Below are 15,592 nucleotides of genomic sequence, written 5' to 3'. Positions count from 1 at the left end.
AGTGAACTAGTAAGGCGATAGACATTCAAATAATAGTTAAATTTTTAGTTGAAGTGTTTGTTGTATTTAAAAGAAATGAAGTTTTGATTATTCAGTGTAGTCAATTATTGGTCAACCCACGGGGAAAAACGTAACAGTAATATAATAGGTATTCAAATATTAGTGCTACACTTATTGATTATGTATTATCTGATCAAGATATAATTGTTGATGTTCATGACTACCTTAATATTACTGATCACTCTGTAATAACAATCAATCTTCTCTCAAATCATAATAATAATAATATACAGAATAATATACGGAAAACTGAACACAAATGTTTTTCATAATACCAGTTTGAGCCTACTATCATGTGACTGGTCAATTGATTCTACTGATATTAATGAAATCTTCAAAAACTTTAAAACTATAAGAGAATTATAGACTGTTATGCACCAGTGTTGGAGAATAATATTACGAATAATCAGGTGCCTGACTTAGTATGACGAAAAAATCAAATTAACATCTAAAGAAAAAGATGTAGCTAAAAAACAGTTAAAAAAAGTCAGGGCCTCATAAAAATTATTTAACAAACCTTTATAAACCAAAGAAAAAATCTTCAGTGGAAATGTGGAGTGCATTTTCCTATTACAGCATGACCTTATTATATTGCTACTCTGGTAACACAAATATTTGGAATGTTCTATCATAATACATATAACAAACATACGCATTCTTTTCAAAAAGAAACAAGAATAACAAATGTATATAGATAATTGTAAGTCATTAAATTTTCCAGTACGTCTTCATTAGATTTCATATTCTAACAATTCTCACCAATTTTTTTCATTTTTTCCCCATTTTCAATCTCACAGTTCGCTTTATTCTTTCTATAATCATTTCATTCACTATAAAAGTATTCAAATATTTGTATTGGACCTTTTCAATTTCACCTAATATGCTTTAGGTCTGTTGTGTCTATATTGGTTTACAAGTCATAAAACACCTGAATGTAATCCATAGAAACTAAAATCTAAAATAGAACTTCACAACCACATAATGCAAATTATGATTATAATATTACTCCTTTCACGAATCTGAAGGAATTTTGAGCCTATTTTGCCCCCTATTATGTTTTATTGTAAAAATGGTTTGTTTCATCGCGAGTGGCGGGTGGTAGGTGCATTTTGACCATTTTCATCAGACCTGAGAGTTTCATCATTCTACCTCGAATGATTATTACGGAAGATATGGGGGTGTTTCCATGAGAAGTGAGACACACTGTATGTCGATGAAAAGATGGGGCAATATCATACTGACTTCAAGAAAGTAACATCTTCTATATTCCTGTTGATACGTTCATCCAACACGGTGTCAAAGACTCATTTATTTAATTAGTAATTGGATATGCCTTACTGACATGGAGTTATGAAGAGTCGGCAGTTAAGTTAGGTTTGCAATGAAAAGCAGAAAGAATTTTGGATGGTCTTGGATAAAGAGAAGCTTTTGTGAACCTCAGAATAGTGACACTACCTTTTTTAATACATATACCAATGCCTAATATTCGCCCAGATCTTTCTTTGTTATGCACCGTAATCTATATGGTTATGATACAAGACACAAGAATCATATTTACATTGATTTCCATCTCTGGAGTAAAGCACAAACAGGTGTTTAATAATTTGCCAGACTCCGTTGAAGACCTCAACTTGAATAAGTTTAATTTGAAAAAATACTTATTGAGGTAATGTTTTGATTAATTTTTATAATCTATACTATCTATCTATACTAATATAAATGTGAAAGTTTGTGGGGATGGATACATGTATGTATGTTTGTAGCTCTTTCACGCCTAAACGACTGAACGGATTTAGATGAAACTTTACATAAATACAGCTTATACATCAGAATAACATATAGGCTACAATTTACAAAGATTTTGTGTAATTTTGGTCATAATATAACGATAAGTATTAAGTAAGTTGGAAAAATTCTTGCTCCCTGAGAGCTATCTTGGCGTGCACTGCCTAACCGTTGGAGTTTCATGCAGATAATGTACCGGAAGATTGTTTATCTTAAATAGTTCTAAATAAAAGTCCGCGATAGCGGACGAATTACAATCTTTGAACCCCTATTTTTCCTCTTGGGGGTGGAAATTCCTGATTCCCTTTCTGAATCCTTAATTACGCTGTACAAACAACGTGCCTGCATATTTCATGATTTTAGGTTCAGTAGCTTCGAATGTACCTTAATATAAAAGTGTCGGTCAACTGTACGCATTTATAATATTATTAGGAGTAGGATTACCAATGTATTTTACTCAATATTGTGTAAGTGGGTACCTATTGATTGACTGACACTCTTATATTAACGTTCAGTCGAAGCTACTGAATCTAGAATCTTGAAATATGCAGGTAGGATCTGTGTATAGCGTAAATAAGCATCAAGAAAAGAAATCAGGAATTTCCACCCCCAAGGGGGAAAATAGGGGTTTCAAGATTGTATTGAATTTCGTCAGTTTTGAAGTTGGAATACCTTTCTTTTTCACCTACTGTAATAGTTATAGAAACTTCAACTGTATGAGTATAATTATAGTTCATATTCATTAAACATTTATTATTTTTGATCATACGATTCCACTATTTTATTGGTATGTGTAAGCAATCTGTTGCCAAACAAATATTTGAACTGTAATAATTATATAATTTATCTATTTTTGTACGAATGTTTTTAGAAATATTTCATTGAACTTGTGTTTCTTATATATTTTAAGTAATGAGTAAATGTGAATCGAGGCTACTGTTAGAATACCCAGCTCTTTAAATAACTATTTTCAACTAGTTCTTTTATAAATGCCAACAATAAATAGAATCAACCTTTTTTGAATGACTTATGGCAAGTTTTTTTTTATTCAATGTGTGGAACTTACTTGTTCAGTATTGTTCTACTTTATAAGCGTAATCAATTTTAGAAAAATACCAAAAGTCAAAAAGTACCCTACTCAGATTGATTCAGAATTTTGCCTAGAAATACCTGAGCTTCGGTCAGTCGATTATTAATCAATATCATAGAAATTACCTTTCAAGAACAGTCTGCATGATGTGAAGCATCACATCGCACTGAAGCAAATTTACTAGAAGACCAAATGATTCATTCAATTTCGGCAATTTCGGAGGAGGGCAACACTCGAGTTCTCCTTTGGCCTTGTGCCTGTTTCTTTGAGTTTCCTCTGACTTGGACTGCTCCTCTCTGGTGTAGTGATAGAAAAATACATTGAATTCATCATAATATTGCTCCTTGAGTTCATAAACACCTTTGCCTGTTCCATGTACGGGTTTTTTGAATTCGGCGAGTTCCTGAATAACTTCGTCAACAGCAACTTCTCTGGATGTCAAATCATCCGGGATAGTTTTAATCAACTCTGAGTGTGGGAGGGGCTTTATGCACAAGTGCTGGATTACTTCTTTCCGGATCCTGTCTTCCACAGTTACATTACTAACGCCAGGCATATATCGTTCCCCAACGATGACAATCAGCAGATGCATCAATTCCTCTACCAAATTGATTGTCTGTCTGATGCTGTCTTCTTCTGACAATTTCAAGCTATTGATTTCATAGTCGGGCATCGCCCAGTTGATCAGGTTAAATTTGTTCAAGACATGAATAAGAAACTCGTTACTTTCGATCAGAGAAGCGGCTATCTGCAACAGCGTAATGTCCCTATCCAGCATCTCCGTGCGGCACTTGACATTGTGGTAGAAGAATAACGTATTTAGGAGAGCATAGCCATTCCTTCTCCACATACCAGCATTCACTTGGGCTATCATGACTTGTGCTCTTAGAACAGGTTCCATAATTTGAACTGGGGTCGGTTTAGATATTTGAAACTCCACGGAGTCGAAATGGAGGTTATACTTTTCCAGGCATAAGTGTAAGGCTGCCAGGAATCTGGTGAGTGGCAGGTGTATGGAAACAGGTTTGGTTGATACATCATAATGTAGACACGCTGTACTGTGGTCAGCTAATTCGCGAACTTCTCCAGCTTCATTTGGTTCATAGCAGGGATTGTTCTCCAGTTTATTGAGTACCATGCGGTATGCTTTAATGAGTACCACTTTGTCTGATCCACACCATTCTATTGCGAGTGATATGCAGTAGGCCAGTTTTATATGAAGATTGAATCCTGACTCCCATTCAGGCTCGTATTCCATGTGTTGGCCAACCTGTCGAGTGACTACATCCATTCCTGTAACAAATTGAAATTGGGAAATGACTATTAGTTTGAAATAAAACAGTAAAGAAAATATTTGTTACAGAACTTCCGAACTTGAAAGTACATGGGAAATGCTAGTGTATAAATGCTCGAAGCAATTGTTCTTTTGTACTTCTAATGCTGTTTGAAAAATGTTTCAGGTTTCCAGTACTTTCTCAAAAAAAAATACTGTTTTCAAGTGCCAATATTCTTTTCAAGAAACAAATATTTTTATCAAGTACAAATATTCCTTTTAAGTATCAAATACTCCTTTTAAGTACAAAATAAACTCTTATTGCCTGTCAGGTATATAAATAATAAAATTTCTTCAGTCAGCCAGAATTCTATCAAGAAAAATAACGTTATATTCTGAATTAGGATATTGTATTTTGAAGTAGAGTTTCGTTCTTATTGCGTTTTTCAAAAAGTTGAGACCTTGATAATTTCAAGTAGTCTCTTTGTCTTACTGAACTCAAATACGCCCTTCACCAAAACGACTCTCCAAAATCCCAAATCCAAAAATCCATCCAACTTCAGCAAACTCGTACCCCACATTCCAAACAGTTTGATGAACAGACGGACCACCAAAAAGATTTTTCTCCTTATATTCATGGAGTTACCGACGAAGTAAGCCGAATTCTGAAGGGGTACGATACAAGAACAGTATTCACAGTCAACAATAAAATTTCCACTTTTCTACGAACACCTAAGGACACAATAGCTAATGAGGCACAGGGCATGTGTGAACTTAGATCGGCCAGACCAACAGAAGAATCTCCAACAGAGCCTACGAACATGAGCTTGCTGTCCATAAATCCCTCTTCAAACATAACCCTGTAACAGGCCCCACAATAAGCTTCAAAAACACCAAAACCTTTGCCACTGAAAAAACTCTCCAGGCCAGGAAAATCCGCGAAACCATTGAAAAGCGTCCCAACAAACGAGATGCCTCACAAAGATTACCTCATTCATTTAACAACACTGCGCACCTTGCTTCTGAAAATCACCTTCAGTGCCGGCCGGTCCCCCCTTCTCGGAGAAAAAAAATTCCAATACAAATCAAGTTTCTTCTGCTCTCTTTCATTAGATGTGTACCTCTGGAGCACTAATTGTCTATAGGCGGTACTTTCGATAATATATCAAGATCGTACAATGTTTACATGAAAAATCATTTTACAGACTAATGAGACAAAAAATAGTGTGCATCACTAGTAGTCAAAAGGACTCCCTCAACTTTTTTTTATAGAAATCGGCGGCATTTCTTGGATAATTGACAGTTTTATATTATTCTGCAAAACAAGCGGTAAATATAAATTTTTAAAAAAATCAAAACTCACTCCAGTTCATTCCTGAAAATGTTCAAAATGTTCACTTTTCACTTCCTGGCAATAATAACAATACTGAAGTCTGTTCACAAATTCATTTCTTACCATGAAATGTTTGTGAGGTAATTTTGTTGCAAGCACCTCTCTGAACTTGAATTCTGGAATGGGCAGCGTTTGTGTAGCATACACTTTAGATTACTTGTATCTTATGAAAAAATCCAGAGGTGTCTTATCAGGTGATCTAGCGAGTCATCCGAAGGGACGTTGTCGGTCTATCTCTCGGTTTCAACAAAATAGGGCACCTACTCATTGTGACAGGCTACTTCGAAAGTGGTTTGATGGCAATTATCCCAAACAGATGAATAAGCAGGCGTACTTTCTCAGAAACGTCCGCTAAAAATGATTCCCTCGGAATTTTTGGGGATATTCATATAAATAAAGTATACATCACACAGTCGCAATCCATTCCTCATGTGAGGTGCTTGTAACCAAATTACCCCAGAAACCTTGCATATTGTGATAAATGTTTAAAATTTGTTTTTCCGTTAATCAACTGTCGCCCCTATACGAACTTGTGCGAGCTAAGGACTAACGAGGTCTTACCTTTTAACGTGTGATTCCTAACACGGTCCTATTTGTAAACATTCATAATGGTCGGAAAGTAAATAATGAACACTTATTGGAATAAACTAAGGTGAATTTTGAATGATTTTGTATACTGAAATATAAAATATTCATTGTTTGTTTGCAGATTCTCAAAGAGAATATGAACTTGTTAATACTTACAAACAGCTAATTCGATTTTTATTACTAAACCATTATTGGATAGAAAATTGAAATACCTGTTCAAAGTCGCCACTTATATTCAAAAAAAATGACAGCGTCCTTTCGGCGAAGAATGACGTGTACTTTGTTTTTCTTATTAAAATGTACTGAAAGCGATATAATCTCACGTTAACTTTGTCTAACATTGAAATCTTTTTTATTTAAAAATTAAAAAAGGAGGGGACTTTTTAGACCTGCACTGTATGAGAGATGTTTACGGAAAACAATCTGTCGTTTAGAACATTTTTAATTCAATATGCTCCTGAATAATAACTTATTTTATATGTCTGAAGTATATAACTTGATGATAAAATTTATAAATTTATAAATTTCATCTTATTGTTCCCTCAGTTTATGAGGGAACAGATCACAGTCCCCACATAAACCGCTTATGGTTTATTGTTATAGGATTCATTATAAAGTCAACTGAAAATCTCTCAAATAGAAGAAACTTGTCTTGACCTACTGTAAAAGACTCATGCAATGAATTTTTGTATAATTTGATAAAGTTTGGTGAGATGTGCATTTGGCAATGATACTTTCTTCAAGGACACAAAGCACTACAGGAAAATCCTTAAGGCGCTCTCAGAGTGGTGCTTGTGCAAAAGTAGCAATGCACATTGGATTTAAATTGCTGGAGATTAAATCCTTTTGGAAAAACGTTCTCAGGAAGATTATTCCACATAAACGCAGTTCTCCAAATGAAAGAGTTCTTGAATAGTTTGAGGTTTACTGAGTTGAACCTCAAAAAGATGAGCAGCTACAGTCCGTCGCGTATTTCTGATATGTACCGCTCTTGGTGGAATCAAATGTTCCAGGTCACTTGAACACTTCCCATCGAAGTATCTATAGAAGAGAGACCTTTCTTCAATGTTCCAGGCTATCAAGGTTTCACGTGATATTCGCGTCTCCAATCAGGCAGATGGCTCTTTTCTGGATAGAATCTAGCAACTTCAGGGTTATGTTTGGGGGCGAAGTTCCATACATGAGAACAATACTCCAAAGAAGGTCTGATCTGAGCTTTATGAAGCATTAAAAGTTGCTGAGGTGTATACAGTTTTCTGGTTCGGAACAGTGTTCCAAGCTTTTGAGAAGTAGCCTTTGCAATTTCGGCGACGTGATTGTGCCAAGACATATTGGTGTCTATTTTAACCCCCAACAAACTTATCGAAGCAGAAAGCGGAATTGTCTGGCCTGAAATTATTATATCCGGTTCGGAGACATTTATCTTCTTAGAGAAAACCGATGCCTGGGTTTTTGTGGCATTGAATTGAACCTGGTTACTTTCACCCCAATTCGAAATCACTTCTAGATCCTCATTAAAATATGCAACCTCCTGCTGCCGGTGAAGATGTGCCTTTGTAGACGATGTCCTGGAATCCAAATGGAATGATGAGACAAGTGTGCTGTCGTCAGCAAAGCAATATATTGGATTGTTAATGAAAGCATTGTTTAAAGATGGTTTGCGAGATTTCGTTCCGGAGATTTTAGCCTTGGAGATGATCCCCTAAGTGGTCGACTTACAGTAACCCACGACAAGGATTTGAGGATCCTGGTGGAGACTGACCCATCACAAACGGTGCGTGGGGCGGTGAAAGAACTGGGCGTCAGCTTTCATGCAATTTTTATTGGTTTAAAACATATTTGAAAAGTCAATGATTATAATTATTATAGCTTCTAACTTCTCTCATCCCCACTGTGAATTTAGGGATGGTAGTAAATGTTCTATCACTCACCACTAGAAATGATATCTGAAAACCTTAAAACTTTCAATTTGAAACAGCAGTGAAGACTTTGCTAGATAAACTCGTATAGCGAAACATGTGTCACGGTTTTAGCAAAACCTTTTATAGTGTAAATTTTACAATGAACTGTATTAATAACTTTCAATATGGATTTTCGTTAAATACTGTTGTAGCCGTAACCGTATTCTGAGGCGAAATATGATTTATTTCACTTTTTCTTTCTCTACTAGAGTAATTCTTAAACTATAGTTATATGAGATTCTGTTCAGCTATAACAAAAAATCAAAGAAAAAACAAAAATAGCTAATGGCATCAAAATATCTGCAACTACTATGAAGTGCTCTACATGATTAGGAAACACACTTTAAATGAATATTTTCAAACATTACTCAATTATGATTGATTCGGCAGTTACTTGATGAAGATCCATAGTAATTTCATAAACTAGACTTTACGATTTGATCAAATCATAAGGTGTACTTATGAAAATATTTTAATGAGATAGGTCCTCGACATCTCCCCTTACGGACACGTCATCTAGCACAGCAGATGAGACCTACATTGGGTCGAAATAGCCCTGCATGGTGTTGAATCACAAATACGTTGTTATTGGTTTCTTGTTTTTCTGTTGGCCGTCGATGTCGAAGCTTATCTTTGCAACTGATCGCCTTTAGGGAGCTATCCCATAGATAGAGTTTTCGCAAGGGAAGATGTCGTCGACCTAACTAACCAAAGCTTTTCCTTTAAAAGTAGTTCAGCCTAACACCATCGATGAGACCTATGGCGGATCAAAACAGCGCTGTCTGTAGTTGAATCATAAATATTAGTTGCCTTGCGATAACTGCAGTGGAACGAATCTCGTCGGCGGTCAACGTTGAAGCTTTGCTTTGTAACTGATCGCCTTGGAGACCCTCGTTTATTTTTGATATTTGAGGATTGAGTTCACTGTCAATTCCATAAATGGCGTCTCTGTAAGGAAAGATGTCACTGAGAACCTACTCAGGCTTATCCTTCAAGCACAATGGAATCCAGCAACAACGCATTTGTGGATCACCCTACCACCACTGATGAGACTTACGGCGGGTCGAAACTACAGAAAAAAATTTTCTGCAAAATATTTACGAAGTCATCAACAAAAATTAAAACTAACTGGGTCACAGTTAACAATTTAAGGGAGAAATCAACGATTTGATTTCTTTAGATTTTGAGTTTTCATATTTTTACTGTCTTAGCTGTTTCCGATATTTTCATATATTTGAATATATATTTTGTAGTTCAACTTCACAACAATAATCAAATGGCAAGTCTGTTAAAATCATAAAAGAAAATTGCTCTTACCCTGCATCATAGTAAGAATAGTCAGGATCAGGGAAAGACCATGCAAAAAAGCCCGCCTTAAATCATCTGTCCACTCATCAGGAATAGCACTCAGTAAATATTTCAGATCATACAGCATGTACAATGCCCTCTTGAAAGTACTTGATGGACTTCTTTCAAACTCTAACTTCCCAGCCTTATTACACTTCCTTGTACACTCAGATATAAAAGTATTCAGCAGGATATAAAGAATGTCATCATTAGCAATGATATTGTGAACAAGCGTGGGAACAGTGAAAAGTTGAACGGAGAGTGAAGCTATAGAAAACGTATGATCGTGATCATCCTTGCCAAAGTCCTTCATTACTTGCCCATAGTTTTTCGTGAAGATTTTTGCGAATGCCTTCTTGTTCTCATACTCGAGCAGCATCCCTGAAATTAAAAGTCTGTGCCACTGAGTCCTAGCACTCTTCCACAAAGTTGAGTCACGTTGTAATATTCCTTTGATGATACACGGCTCCATAACCTGTGGCTTCAGTACAACTTCCGCAAAAATGGCGCGAAATCCTTCGCCTTGTCCCAAAAATTTCTCTAACCATGTTAGCAACCGCATGGCAAAAATCTGATGGGCAATTACATGTGCGTGGCTAACCAAGACTTTGAGGGGTTTGTTTCCATGTCTTGAAGTATACTTTTCAATTTCCTGCTTCAGTTCGAAACAGTGCTGATAGCAAGAGCATTTGACAATTGCCCTGCCTTCTCGGTCTATGTTCGTCACATAGTCCGTTGAACTCCTCTGATTGCATTTGAGCACCCTGGTCAGCGTGCTGATAACTTGTTCAAACGTATGAACTTCGTCATTATATAGTATAGTGCAATAGGTATCAACATCGAAAAAGTTATCAGAACTTCCTCCCAACCTAATGTCGGCTACTTGCTCTGTACTCAATAGGCGATAAGCATACCAAATGACTGCTTCAAATACGATTCTAGTGCGCTCTTTGATGTCTTCTGGTAGGCTTCTGCGTTGCTGTTCTTTGCCAACTCCAACAATGTGAATTGAGCAGAAAGGTTCTTTCTTCCAGGCTTCCACATCACCACAATCACAACAACCTCCTCCGCCAGAGGTGCCCATTTTATATTTATGCCGCCGATGTTCAGAGTTTTTGAAACATTCTACACACAATACGCAGGTTTTGTCCATTCCGCACTCCCTGCACGAATAAGTGGGTTCGCCGAACTTGAAAACCCTACCGCAAACCTGAAAAAAATGAAAATTGACGCTTTAATTTTTCAAATGTGAAAATGGATTTATTTATTGTCAAAGGGTGGACAAAATATACAAATATCAAATTATTAGGAGTGAATTATAAAAAAATTCATGGAAACAATAATACAAAATCTCAAATGTTTATGAAAAAATTAAAACATCTGGAATATAAAAATAGATACCTGGATATACAAAAAATGTTCCAAATCACAAGAAAGACGATAACGAGTAAGATCAATATACCTTATACATTCCAACAATGTTAATATAAAAAAGTCAATATTTTCAATGTGATTTGCTAATATCAATGTTCATGGTGATTTTTTTGCATTTTTTTTTTTGAGAATGGAACAAAACACTATTTCTCTGTCTCTTTCTTTCGTAATTGATTGGTTCATTTTTGATTTTTGTCTTTGTTTTATATTTTTTCCTTATATTTAGCTGATAGTTATAGATTATTCTTACAGTACATGTGTGTGAATTTGTTAATTATTTTGTATAAAAATAGCCAATGCCGCAAATAAATAAATATATATATGTAACGTCTTGTGTGGTTTATTTGACAAATCCTAAAAATCTTCAATAATTACTAGTATAATGTCATGGTCATAGCTGTCTCAAGATAAAAAAAATAAATTAATATAGAGACTCTCTTCAGCGATGAAAATTTATAGTATGTCTTTTTTGAACATTGAGAATAATTTCATTGTTTGTGCACCTGTTGTTCAATCTGAAGTTATTTTGTAGATATATAGCTCCTGTAAATGAATATTCTGTAGAGAAAGTATTCAAATCCTCTGCAAACGTTAGTAGCTTACCAAAATGCAATTATTAATTCTAATACACAATAAAAACATTGTAAATAAGTCCGTTACAAACTTATCAATTTTGTACGCAAGTGTAATCCAAACCTTCAACATATTGATGTTATTCAATCAACCAATCAGTCAATTTTTATCAACCATTTCGGAACTTAAGATCTTATAAGTACTTTGATATCTTGTGTCATATGTCAACTAGTTCTTACCCGCGGCTTTGCCCGTGAAGAATTTCGTAGTTGTAGTACTAATTAGTACTATGTTGCTGTATCGCTGCTGTTCCAATGTTTTGACAGAATCGGAATCAACGAACTTAGGCGTGCGCAACGATATAGAACAGTGCTTTCAAAAAATTGTTCGTCAGCGCCATCTAGTGGCGAGTTACAGAAAAATTGATAGCCTAAAAACCTTCTCTATGAAAAATTGCTTATACATGTCAAGTTTCATCACGATCGGTTGAGCGATGTAGAAGTTTATCACTTACCAACCAACCAACCAACCAACAAACATCAATTTTTATATATTAGATAACTTTTTAAACAATAATGAAGAGTTTTAGTTCAACAGTTCAAATAGTTCGACTGCAGAGCGAAAAATCAAGGCAATACTGCGAACACATTGCAAAATATTTATGATCTAGCTACATGGACAGTAGTTTGGCATCAATTGATTTACATTATAAGAACTATAACTTGACTGTTTAAGAATCCTTGACATCACAAAACATGAAATACTCAGTCATTGAACCTTAGGCGTTAATGGTATTCCCACCTAATTGTTTCAACTCTTGTGGAGTTGACAGTCACTTTTCAGCAGTCAAATTATCAGTGGCTTATACAAAAAATTTAAAATTTATATGGCATGTCAGAAAACATTCCTTCAATTCCCCTCCTCAATTTTAAAGATTTGCAAAGGTGATGAATAATGAAAATCAGACCTAAATCACGTTAGGAAAAAATTGCCCACAGATGATAAAATCGGTAGCCGATACAATCGCAATCCCACGCAATTTATTAATTAACGAATTTTTTGAAAAGGATATTTCCAGATTTTTCAAAATTTTTAAAGTGATACCTTTATTTAAAAAAGGATCTAACTCTTCACCGGATAATTACCGCCCAATTAACACAATATCTATAATTGGGAAATTTATTGAGATAATTTCGAAAACAGTTTTTAATCTTTGAAAAACGGTTCTACTTCAAAAGTTCATAATATGGTTTTCGAAGAAATAGGTCTACTACCCAAGCAGCTTAAAAACTACTGTATTGCGAATGATTTTGATAGAAAAAAATGAGTTACTATGGTGTCCAGGGCACAGCTCTCAAGGTCGTCCAGTCTTATCTCACAAAAAGGTACCGATATGTGGAAGTGTACAACATAAAGTCAGGCCTCAAAGAAATGAAGCATAGCGTTCCTCTGGACTCCGTTTTAGGATCACTATTGTTCTTGATGTATATCAATGATGTATACAGTACTTTATTATAATCTAGCAAAGACTTAACCAGCTTACAATAAATGATGCAAGATAGCAAAACATTTACATATAATTGGTTTGCTGCTCATAAGCTCACTCTGAATGGAAATAAAACTCAAAACATAATGGTATCGTTCAATACCAGCATTCATCCAATTGAAAGCTTGACGCTTATATAAGAAAAGCAGATATAATAATCGTAAAAATATATTTTACCCAAAGATACGTCAATTCACATTTGAAGTTATCAATTAAAACCATCACCCCTTTTCCGATACGGATAAAAACAACTAAATGAATAACAATGCTCGCGCCTGGCTCGCTCGAATTGACTGACTAATTCCCATCCAGGTTTTTTCGGGTACCGCGTTTTTTTTCACCCATGTTGATAATGGTTTCTTACATTTAAAAAAGCTTACTTTGGATTATCTCACCCAGTTATTTTATATGGTATTCCAATAATGTTTTTAGGTGCCAGAAAAAAGCTATAAGAATAATAGCAAAAGCGGGTTACAAAGAGCACTGTCGTCCTTTTTTATTCAACTTTATACCACTCCCTGTAATTTTCAGTAATAGAAATGTGCTGCTCACCAGGTTCTCGCCAAATATTTATTCTAATTGAGTGGTAAAAAATTGATAAAAAAAAGTAGTTTTTTGAGAGTGTATAAGCGGTTTAAAATATACTTCAAGTCAGTGCTATTAATTCACCAGTTGATGTGATAGTTATTGGATTAATCGTTATAAAGTGCTTCCACCTCATGAAAGTCCTCTACGAAAAATAAAAGAAAAAATTCATTTCTACATAAAGGTAAATGGATTAAAAACCAATTTCCTTATCAACAAACAAAAAGTGTTATGAGTGTCATATTTATTTCGTAGTTCAGGAAATGTAGGACAATTTAACAATCACAAAGAGAAATGGATTCATCATTTAAATGTTGCAAGAAGAAAGAATGTACAAATGTATGTTGTATACAATGTCTAGGCATTTTCCACCAGAGCTATATGGAGAGAAAAAGATATATGCAGATAGTAGAAGGCCACAAAATAATCTGCTCTCAAGACTGTGCGACCAAAAAAAAAGTTATGACAATGCTCTACGAAAAGCAAGGGAAAAAGTTGAATCGCTGATAAATACATTAAAAGAAAAGGAATCACAGTTAAAATTACCATAAAGTCAACGAGATGATCTGGTCATGCAACTATTGGATGAAATAGCGGAACTGTTCTGTTTAAAATCTGTTTAAAATCTAACGAGGTCTTACCTTTTAACGTGTGATTCCTAACACGGTTGCAGAATCATCCTAGCTTCAACCAGATAAATTCCCTCGAGAAAAATATCTGGTCGAGGCGGGAATCGAACCCATGGCCTTCCGATCGTGAGTCGGGCGCACTACCACTGCGGCCAATTTCACTAAACTAAAGAAGGTCAATAGAGAAAGAGACGTATTTATTCAGAAACTAAGGAGAACATCAATGGACTTTGAAGATGAAGTTGCTGGCGCTGAACAAAATTACATTAGCAAACTTAACGAACAAAATCGTACCATCTCAGAACACAAAAATGATATTATTAATCTCATTCAAAAAAATACTGTCTTACAGGAAGAATTAGAAGTAATAAAAGTTGACTTGAACAGATATCAAAATGATTTAGCAGATCTCAGCTCTATCAATAAAAACAAGATGACATCTTTTGAAACAATGACACAGGAGACAGAAGTTTATTTAGAAGAACTAAAGAAATTAAAATGTGATTATGCCACTTTGAAGCAAGACCACAATAGTACGAAACTATTAGGGAAAAAGTACAGCACCACGAAACAACTAAATCCAGAACATAACCTAGTGGAAAAGGAAAAATTAGAAAATAAAGGAAACATATATTTTGAAGTATCGTTAGAAGCTGACACTTCAAATCACGAACTCAAAAGACTTCTCCAGAAACGATGTCATAGTGCTTTGGTTTAATAAAACAAATGAAAGTTTATTTGATACTCTTGTTGAAGAAACACAACACACACAATTGCTTATTATTTCATAGCCTTACAGATATGACGTCAGCATAAATCAAAGAATATACGAAAATAATTTTAATTTCCACAAAAAATTACACTTCTTGCAGTTGGACAATATCAACTTTTTGAAATGTAATAACTTTATAAGGCGTTTAAACTACACAAGAGATGGATTCGGGCTGAAGGCAGTTGTAGCTCGCTATTTGAGTAGGGAAATAATGAAGAAAATCAATGAATTAAGGCATAGAAGAAATAACCGGGAAAACCTGAAAAAAAAGAGACGCTTCAGGACAACCAGGATAATTCCAACATTATGTATCTTCTGGAGATTCATGAAAACGTCAATAAATTTGACAGACGTTGTGACGATCATGCATAAGGAACGAGATCCGCAAGTTTATTGAACCTTCCCAAACATAAACTAACAATAAGTAAGAAAAATGTACTAAACTCACATTTGTATAACCATCTTCACTCGTCTTTGAAGACATAAAGCCTTGCAAAATTTAAATCTACTACTAAAAAGTTTCTTCAATGTTTTTGTAGTTGAGGAATATATTGAC

General features: G+C 34.9%; 1 protein-coding gene across 1 annotated transcript in view; it reads right to left on the bottom strand.

Annotated features, from left to right (window-relative positions):
- Ubr1 (Ubr1 ubiquitin ligase) overlaps positions 1–15,592 on the bottom strand; it is a 185,222-nt gene that overhangs the window by 28,785 nt on the left and 140,845 nt on the right. The window contains exons 10-11 of the mRNA XM_074185230.1: positions 9,468–10,707; positions 3,061–4,228 (exon numbers count right to left, since the gene is read on the bottom strand). Coding sequence (XP_074041331.1) covers positions 3,061–4,228; positions 9,468–10,707 — 2,408 coding nt within the window. The remainder of the gene's footprint in view (positions 1–3,060; positions 4,229–9,467; positions 10,708–15,592) is intronic.

This window comes from Leptinotarsa decemlineata, unplaced genomic scaffold, assembly GCF_025532065.1.
Source record: "Leptinotarsa decemlineata unplaced genomic scaffold, Ldec_3_MD MMD2_tig00026369_RagTag_RagTag, whole genome shotgun sequence".
NCBI lineage: Eukaryota > Metazoa > Arthropoda > Insecta > Coleoptera > Chrysomelidae > Leptinotarsa > Leptinotarsa decemlineata.
The sequence above is the reverse complement of the archived record's forward strand: the minus strand, read 5'-3'. Positions and strand labels throughout refer to the sequence as shown.